At 42.3% G+C, this 10255-nt stretch overlaps 1 protein-coding gene across 1 annotated transcript in view; it reads left to right on the top strand.

Moving 5' to 3' along the window:
* Window positions 1-9358, top strand: part of rspo2 (R-spondin 2) — a 64350-nt gene extending 54992 nt beyond the window's left edge. Inside the window, exon 6 of the mRNA XM_037784160.1 lies at window positions 7972-9358. Within this exon, the coding sequence (XP_037640088.1) occupies window positions 7972-8090 (119 nt within the window). The 3' untranslated portion in view covers window positions 8091-9358. The remainder of the gene's footprint in view (window positions 1-7971) is intronic.
* Window positions 9359-10255: the final 897 nt, after the last annotated feature.

The following is a 10255-nucleotide window of genomic DNA, read 5'->3' on the forward strand; positions in this document are numbered from 1 at the left end:
AATGTGTGAACTGTTATTCTTGTTCTTCCCCTTCTGCTGAAATTGCGTGAAGGCACCACTTGCCCACATTCGGTTAGCCTCCATTCTTCACTGTGGGTTTTGTTTAGAGTTGCAGCTGTACTGTGTGGACAGGACCTCTAGAGCACTATGTGCAGTCCCAGGAGCTGAGCTACCTATTGATGGTCAATAAGTACCTGATAAGATGCGTTGCATGGTTCTGAAGGCTTTGGAGTTGTCTAAAGGCACTTTTAGTTCTGTTTAAAGACATTTCATGTATTCCTAGAGTGCAATGCTGCACATCATTGTGGGAGTATTTTAAGGATTACAGTGCCGTGTTGACATGCCAGCATCAAAGAGCGCCTCAGAAACCTGAGAAATCAATCCCCAAGTTTCCAACTTGGAAAACTGACCTAAAGGATTATGCTATTTAATTTTTCCTAGTACAGTAGGAAGAAGTAATTCCCAATTTTCCAACATTACTGAAACATAAGTGTTTAAGTGAAGGTGTAGTAGAGGAAATAGCCTTGGAAAGCCAGTTCTTACTTTTTTTTACTCCAACCTTTTGGAAGTTGGCCTAATTTAACATCTGTCATGGAAGCTTTCTACTCGATAACCTACCTTTTGAGCGCTGGAGCCAGAGGTGGTAACCCAAACAGCACAAGGGAACAGTTCCTGCATTGTGAAATGCAGCAGAGCATGACTTTGAACTCTGAGTAGACCGATGGAGAAGAACTTTAATGTGCGGGGTCATCATCTGTTCTGTAGCCTTCCTTGGCAGGTTGCGGCTGCTTCTTGCTGGTGTGATCGACCTTCTCCAGAGGGGAAAAAACACGCTGTCTGCACCAACCATCAGGCGTATTAATCACCGTGTCAGTCATGCATGTTTTGCCGGGACTTCTCCGCTTAGAGACGTTAATCTCCGAGTCGGGTTTTCGCTTTAACTTATTGTCAGTGAAACGAAGCATCAAAGAGCCGAGCGGTGAGCTAACCTGCTTTTTTAATCTCCGCGCAGATCCTCCGTCGGGTCACAGATGAGAAAATAATGACCGACCTAATCCCAACATTAGCTTTTTAAATCGGAATGCGTATGTTTTAAATCATTCTCGCCTCGCAGCACGGTGATAGTAAGCAGAGCACGGGGGACAGGGAACGAAAGAATGAAAGAGTGAATGAAAGAGTGTGATCCGGGGTAACCTTGTTAGGGCTAAGTGACGCTGTGCAGAGAGCCTCTTGTCAGTTGGTTGGCAAGATGAGCTTCTTGTAAATGATTGTCCTCTCTGTCAAAAGGCTGATTTCTTTTTTCCTACATCTGACGTCTATGTCTCTGCCGCAAAGTAGTTTCCCTCCCAAATATAGCTTTTTCACTTTGTCTGTATTTGTTACACATTTCCTCCTTTTTACACATTTTCTTCTGTATCGTGTCCTCTGTTTCAAACGTCAAATCACCCTTCTACAGCACCCTTTCTCTGCAGGCAGCAGCACAAAGCTCCATTAAAAGTTTTGGCCTACGCCTTAATGAACTATTGGTCACTTGAGGTCACACCGCTGCGTCCCACCTATAAATCAAGTGAGTTCAGCAGCAGCACAGGGCAGTGTCAGCGGTCGTAACCTTTCCCCAGACGGAGGAGTTGTCGGCGTGTGTGTGAGTAAAGAGAGCACTGGCTGGCTACAGATCCTTTCCCCTTCACAGCATTATAAATGTATGTGTGAGGAGGCCCTTAATGGCTGCTAATCCAATTTCTGCCACTGAAATCAAATCTCACTGGCGCCAGCAGTTCTCTCCTTCCCTCACAAATAATGGCCTCAGCTTTGGCCTGTTTATGAAAAAAGACGAGCCGCCAAAAAACTCCGGCTTTACCTTCCTTAAATCCGTCCGAATCTTCTTCAAAATTGTTTTGATTTTTTGTTTTTTCTCTCCCCCTCTCCCCCCTCTCCATGTCCTACAAAAGTTATTAATTGACCGTCTGCGTCGAGTGGAGGGATGGGGTAACAGGAGAGCCGGGGAGAGTTTTCAGCAGTATAGGATCCCATTTACCGTATGTCTTAATGCCTCCTCGAGGTCAGCCATCGATTTTTCTCAAACCGCAAGCAATGGAGATAAGATTAGGCCTTCGATTCCTGCGCTGCCGCCGGAGCCGTTAGTGGATGAAATCACTCGGCCTGTGCCGACAGTCGGTGCATTGCTCTTTTTTAGCAGGTCATGGCCTCTGTGATTATAGGGTAACTTACAGATATACCCCCGCAGTAGCCTCAGGGCCAGCAAATAAAAAAAACTCTTTTCTTAAGCGCAGTGATAAAAAGGTAGATAAAAGGCTTATTTCAGAGAACACCACACTGTTGCATTATGCAGACTTCCTCTCCTGTAAACCGGTTCTCTTTTCCAAAACAAAGATATTAGCTTTGACACAAATGACGGGAGCTTTGGCTTTGGCCTCCTTCCTCCTGGATATGGATTTGACTGATTATCTTTCAGAGCATCAGTTGGACAAGCAGTCGTATTGCCGTTCCGCAAAGGAGATATTATTCTGGAGCGCGAGCCTAATAATATGATACGTCTAATAGCGCTTAACTCTTAGTTGGTCCTTCACCACGCAGTCATCTCGATTATTGCTGAGAGCCTCAAATAGCAATCTCAGGGACACGGAGAGGGGGGAAAGGGGAGAAGGAGAGTGATGGGGAAGGGGAAGAAAAAGAAAAAGCGGTGATCCCGGCTGGTTTTGAGAGGTTATTGAGGAACGTCCACCACAGTGCGTGCAGAGTTCTTCGCTCAATGGTTTGGCAGCTGAAAAGATTGGAATTGACACTAAGTATTTCTCAAGCTCACATAGGTGATATAGAAGCTCACAATCACTGACGCACAGGCATAAAGGGCATGTATATCATTCACAACAGCGCGCTGATACATAAAAGAATTCCGCAAAGGTCATTTTTGACAGCGGTAAACAACCGTTCCTACCACAGGCTCTGCTTCTGATTCACAAATACAAAACATTTTGATTTTGCTCTTCAGATTTCTGTTTGTTTGTTTGATTTAATTGTCATTTCAAACTCAAACACAAATGTCAAGCTGGCAGAGGAAGATTGTATCTATGAAGGAAAACTAAACATTGGTGAAATTATGGTTTGCTGTAGTGATAGTAAATGCAGCCAGAACGGAAAGAAAAGGATTATAATTTCCTGATAAAAGCCATACTCTTTTGATTTGATCCTCGCCGTGCCAGTTACGACGCAACACAAAGACAGTAAATGATTTGAAACCTACTGTGCCTTCCAAGACAAAATTATCTCTACATGCTCTAAGATTTATGAATTTGTTCTTGGTTTTGAAAGCAATTGAGATGACTTAATCATTTCTTTCCAGGCAAATTAAACTGTTTCCTCTGTGAACCCTGGTAATCAGCTTAAGTGATTACATCGGTCGTAAATATGAGATGATGAAAGCTCAGTGTTCAGAGTGCGTAGTGCCCGGAGGAAAGGCTAAATGGGAGTTCTTGGGTAGATATGATAGACCATCTCTCCAGTATCAGATGCTGGGGGAAGGGGCTTATGTGGGGATTGGTTGCCCTCTAGCTGTCAGCACTGAGATTGGGTTATAAAATATGGTCTGAGATTGTTGTGTGGGTGAGTTTATGAAGCGTCATCAGTTAGTTTGAGCTGAAACACATTCTGGTATTGAGTCTGACTGGAAATATTCAGTTTCTGGAGGAGAGCTGGTGGCTCATAAAAGTCACAACATGTCATTATCTTCTTAAACAAAATAATATGGAGTGGATCTTATCAGTACACTGGATTTAGTAAGAATACTGTATGTACAGTATCTTGACAACATCCAGAATTTGGTGATTTGTAAGGGAACAATTTAAAAGCGATGACTGGAAAGCATCAGACATCAGCTGAATGTATTTGGTTCCTGCTGTAAAGACTTCCATAACTTTTTATTTATTTTTTTTAGGAAGAATGTTCCCATGTGTTGCATGATAATTTCACTTGTACGTGGTGTTGACAGCTGTCATCTACTTGCTACAACCAAAGGCACAACACAGGAACAAGACAGAAAGCATTTGAAACAACTGCATAGAAAGACAGAGAGCAGCAACTGGACGGAAGATTTCAGGCTGTTTGGCAAACTGCTTTACAGATAAAAAAGTTGCAATGACTTAATTTTATGCCTTTTTAGGCTAATTATTTACCCCAAAAATCATTGCTATAGAATCAACATAAAACCCCTAAACATGCATATACTGCACTCTGCCTTTAACCTTTATGAAATATACAGTATCGACCAACAAAATGTGTTCTTTCTGCTTTCGTGTCCACTTTAACTTGTTTGATTATACAGTCCATAGATCATAAGGATTAAACGGAGCTCTGTTTGGCTACACGTCTGTCCATCTGTTCATGTCGAAATCAATATAATAGATTAATTTATAAGTTAATATGTTTGAATATGTGATTTGAAGGTAGCTTAACTACACCAAATCACATGAGTTCTTCTAAAGTCAAAAGCTGAGATGTCAGCTACGTTAAGCTAGTTACCTTTAGCAGGAGTTATCCAGGTTTTTGTTCTTTAACATGACCATATTTAGCTACTGCCTTATTTAGATATGTAGAAAAGCAAGGTATCGAATCATCAAAAATGGATATTCATCATTTGCAATAACAGCAAGGGGAAAATCAATAGTACATTTAGTTTTAGCTTTAGCTAAGGCTAGCTCTGGCTAGTTTTTTTGGCTCAGTTTTGCAATTACTGCAAAAAAAAGAATGGTAAAAGGAAGAAAGGAAGCGAGACGTGATAGGGCGTGAAGCGCTACAAATAAAGTTGAGCTGGTCTCAACTTTTTTCAGCGCTCCAATGAGGCGGTGAAGCGTCAACTAATCATACAGTACGTTTTTATTTCACTCTGTTCCGTTCCATCTAAAAAATTATATTTAACGATTATTTAACGACATAACTACGTCAACGGGCGCATGAGCAACATTTCAACAGCGACTCGGCGACAATGTAGCTGGCCACGCTGCCCAATTTCTTGCTTCTGTTGCACGTAGTGTGAACATAGCTTTTGTTTGCAATCTATCTACATTTTATACCTCTTAAACTCTGAATTTGTTTCTTTCCTGTAGTTTTGTGTGTACGTCTATATAAATGTGTGTGTTGTGAGCTCTGCTACAGAGAGCGTAAAACTCTTTGGATTACAGATCTCCTGCCCAGTCTTGAACTCGCCAGGAAAAGCCCTTTTTTAACTTAACACTCACATATGTATTTGTGTTTCAAGCAATTGCTGTAAATGCAGCCTTTTTCAGTTTAAATACAGCCCTGCGTCCAAGAAATGGCCCACGAAGGCTTTGCCCGTTACAGAGGGAGTTTAATGCAGCACCATGTACTTTATTGCCGTCAAATGTAATTCGTCTTGAGTTGATTGCACTGAAAGCCGTGTTTATCAGGCACCTAGCAACACTGTTTTGAATGAAAATTACCTCTTTAAAGAGCAATTAGGAAAACGAACCTATAGGCCAGATGCCTTTCAGCTCCAGATTTACTTTAGCAAACATTATCGTACCGTAAGTCATGCAAAAAATCTAAAGTGGCATCAGCTGAGCAAGTGTACAAAGTCCTCTGGTAATATTGCTCAATTGAAGGCCCTGAGATTTTGATGGGAGAGATGTGAAAGTTGTTTTCAAAGGGTGATTTTAACTAGGAGCTGTGTGCGAGAAACTTTATTGCCGTGGCTCAGATTGGCAATGTGACTCAAAATAACAAGATTAGATTAATTGCAGGAAATAGCTCTGAGATGGTTTGATGTTTGCATGCATCTGTATTATTCATTGGGAGACCCTATTAGCAGAGGAATATCTTGCCTTCTCATGCGTGTCGGCTTAAACGAGTGAATATTTTCAAATCGACCTCACAGTGCAGCCCTGAGAATGGGAAATAGGCCTTTTGTAGGGGTGCTTAAAAGGCCACCGCAATGCCAGCACATATGAGAAGGCAATTAGAGATAATGCCACGTTTTACACACCGTTACCTATTTTTTTCGTGAGAGAAAAAGCTTGATCAAGTGCAGTAATAAGACCCAGGATCAAGCAACGAAACGACGAGACTTGTTTTTCTGCAGCGCTTTCCTGTGCTTCCCCCCTCAGCGAACCATAGCGTGGCTTATTTCTTTGTGTTCTAGATCAGGATCCAGATAGCGTCTCATCATCCAAGCCTTACTCCACTTTTCCCCCCATTAGATTTTCTTTTCCCTTAAATTCCCTCACACTCACTCCCCCCTCGCACACATACATCTCGCACACACACCTCGTTATCTTATTTGTGGCCTTGGCAGCCAGATTGTTGCCTTGCGGTTCGGTAGCCAGAGTTTTCTCTGTCACAGAGAGCCGTGGGTGCAGAACCTCCACCGCACAAGCTTCCATGAGAGCAGGAAGTCAGTTCCCAGCATGCCTCGCGCGTCACTGTGAAACCTGGGATGGATTAACCTTGGGCTGGGGGACCTTTCCAACTTGGAAAGAGAGTTATGCAACTTCCCATACTTATCTCCCCCTCTCTATTGCAGTGACAGTGAAAAGTGTTGGGCTGAAAACTGAGGTTCAGTCCTGAGGGTTGGAGAAAACCACGACCCGATATGTGATGATCCCTCATTTAAGGTTCACTTCTGTATAATGCAGCCTTTTTCATTGGCAAAAGCAGAACTTGTAAGACATCACTGTAAGGGCTTTATGAGCCATCAATACTCAAAGCACACTTTGATTCTTTTAAGCAACTTGTAATTTTAAATCAAAACTTTTCCTAGCGGTTATCTTCCTATTCCATCACCTTTTTCAAATTTTCCCAACTTCTTGGACAGTGTAATCAAATCCAAACCCCGAATCCTGAGTACTTCAGCCCAAAATAAGCAGGTTGAGTTCACATAATTCATTCCACAGCAGTCTGTTTCTTTTGCATACCGCCGTTTTACGGTAAAATCAATAGAAGTGGAGCTCACACATCATTAATCTGTCGCTTGAAAAGCAATCCATCAATATGTTGCGTCATCCCATCAGTGGTTGTTTGGCAAGACATACTCTGACCAGATACTCAGGTACAAATTCAACACAACATTGAATAACATTGAAGTCTGACTGAGTCACTACTAGTAGTACTACTATGCAGCCCTGCCCCTAGTGCACTCAAAGCAAATATGCTTAGTGCGGCACCACACAGTTGCCAACTCTCTTTATAGTGAGGCCAGGTCAATGAGGTTATGTGATGGAACTGTTTTTCTGTGTGGGACTGCATGGATCTTTTCACAAACAAAATACCTGATAAATGCTGACATTCTGGTTGGAGGCCTCAGAGCTTCTCGTAAGTCCCCCTATAAGGACTCAGCTAACAGTGGCACACGTTTCGTCAAAAAAAAAGCAGAGCATTTATTGGAATACGAGCTTGGCGGATTACACGCAGGGCCTCCCCACACTCATTTCCTCAAACCCATTTGTCCTAGAAACCAACCAATATTCCTAAACTGGACTGTGCCCAAGGTTCACTGCTGGTAGTTTGCAATAATTAGATTAAACACACATTTGTGTAAAAATATGTGCACACTGTAAGCCTAATATCAACTAAAATATTAAAGAGATGAATTTGAACATAGGGGCCCCTCTATAAGACAGTGCTGCTGGGTCGCCACAGGGCATTTACTGCTTCAGTTCTTATTGTGTTTCAAACTGATTTACAATTAATCAAGTTAGCACAAAGTAATTACCACACAGACAACCTTTGGCCTTCAGGGCCCCTGAGGGTCTGGAGTAATCCAGCCTTGGTAGTCGTGTAACATTTACTAAAGAAACAGATCACATTACATTGAGTAGAAAGACGTTAACATGAGGTTGTCTGAAACACACGATGGTTGGTACTTGGAGAATCTAACAAGTGTCGGTATTACTGATTAAAGGGTTAACCATTCCTCTCTTTTTTTTATCTCTTTATTCCCAGGTGGCTCAGGGAAGCACCGATCCAAAGAACCAAAGAAGAAGAACAAGCAGAGGCTGCGGTTTCGGGCCCAGAACCAGCACAGCGACCACTTGGCCTCTGCGCGCTCCTCCAGCCAGTGAGGACTGAAACTACGGACTTCCCATTGAACAAAGAACCAACGCAAAGCTGCTAGCCGCTGCTGCACCCATATTCTGACCGACGACTATCACGAACCCCGCTGCCTCCCCTCCTCCACCCACCCCCCACCCCACCTCCCCGCCTGCCCACCGGGACACAACCATGACTCACAAGTCCGTCACTACGAAAATATAAGTCTAACATAGGATATCAGTATCAACACGCTAAACACATGCTTCACGCCTCTGCCTCCCGCTGCTTCTCCCCCCCCCGCTGCAGTGACCAGCCAGGTGACTTTCAGCCCCGCCCCTTTGCCTTGCCTTGTGGACCTTTACAGTTGACATCACTGAACTCATTTCCTGTCATTAACAATGTCATTAACCGCGCAGGGTGATGGAAGACGGAGGGGCAACCAGAGACTGTGGAGGCGGGAGAGCCGGATAGAGGGAGGTGGATAGGAGAGGTAGTGAGAGAGTTGGCAAGCTAAACATGGGGTGGGGGGTTGGACCAGGGAGGATGGGAAAAAAGAGGGAGGATGAAGAGACAAAAGAGATTCGGCTGAAGCAAACGATGCTGATGGACAAGAAAATGGCATCTTGAACTGAAAGAGACTGTTTTTTGTTCCTATATTTATGTCAAAACTACCCTCACCTTCCCCTCGAAACGGAGACGGAGCGTTCCCATGTGTGGCCTTTATGTTGTGTACATTTTTGAGAGTAATATTAAAGAAATTACCATGCATAGTTGCAAAGTATTTTATTCTCAGCACAAACTGTTTACGTTCAGACCGCTTTATGCTCTAACTGTATAGTGTGGATAATAAAAAAAAAGAAGAAATTTAGTTGTTCGACTAGCATGGCAACAGACTCATGTGTACATAGTTTATCTAATTATGAAAGCTTATTACTGTATTTTCAGTATTGACTCGTTCACCGTTCTAAATGTTTTAGAGATAAAAAGGTTGTAATACCAAGCTACAGATTAAAATGATTAAAAACAAAATAATAAACATAGCCGCCACATAGCTATTTCATTTATATGGTATATATTTGATTTATTTATTAATTATATTTTGTACTTTTTTTTTTTGTTCAGTGAGAACTTTTGCCTCATACTGTTACTCTTATATGCTGAAATATTCTTTGAGTTCCTTATAACAGTGCATATCTTTAACACGTGGAAAAGGTTTTTGTCTGATGTCACGCAAAGTGTTGTATTACATTCATTTGACCTCATCTACTGATTTCAATGTTTTAAAGAAGAAGAAGAAAAAAAGATGCTTTGACATATTCTAGGTTTAATGATTAGGATCCAGCAAATGTATGGTCATAGGACTGCATATGTGTACATTGTGTTTTATTAAAATACATTTCATGTGACTGTATGATGAAGCCTTTCATTATTGTCTATGTCTATAATATATGTTGCTAAACTCCGAAACTGCCGTTTCCTTGTCTCACTTCAGTGTACAATTATGTGATTTTCAAAAACATTTGTGAAACCCATCATGTCGCACTGCGTGACACAAGTGCTACCTCCAGCCAAAGGATTGGATATGGTCGATTGGGCCTTAACAGCATGACGGCACTGTTAAGGGTTTGTAATTCACTATGACGTATCCTCACGAAGGGTACAAAACCAGTGCATGTCGTTGGTGGCTCATTCATTTCCAACATCATGCCCCTAACAACATGTATTTGGCTGCGGTACTCGTCTTTCATCACGCACACACATTCGATCACCTCTTTATGTGATGCATGTCGCACTTATTCACTTTTGTGGTCCTGAAAACATCAAATAAACACATTAAAAGAGGTCTTCTCCAGGCTAAATCTGCCTGGTACACGGGCAAAAAAATGTTTTAATGCAAGTCATGGCTAATTTATCCCGAGATCCACACTATATAATCATTGTCCCAAAAGAGAGAAAAAAGAAGCTAAAATCTGCCGGACAGCTTAAGGATGCACAGTAGCAGATGAATCATCACGCTGTGTCACATATATATCATCCTGGGAGACACAGACCACAGTCTTCCTGCTCTGGTTAACCCCCCTGAAATCACACATAATATTTACACAGGGAGGCTGTCAGTGTTGAAATACCCCACTCTTTATGCTCCATGTCTATCTTGAGGCCCAACACAGAGCAGTTTGAAGTGCCTGAACAT

The sequence above is a fragment of the Sebastes umbrosus genome, chromosome 11 (assembly GCF_015220745.1).
Source record: "Sebastes umbrosus isolate fSebUmb1 chromosome 11, fSebUmb1.pri, whole genome shotgun sequence".
NCBI classification, from domain to species: domain Eukaryota; kingdom Metazoa; phylum Chordata; class Actinopteri; order Perciformes; family Sebastidae; genus Sebastes; species Sebastes umbrosus.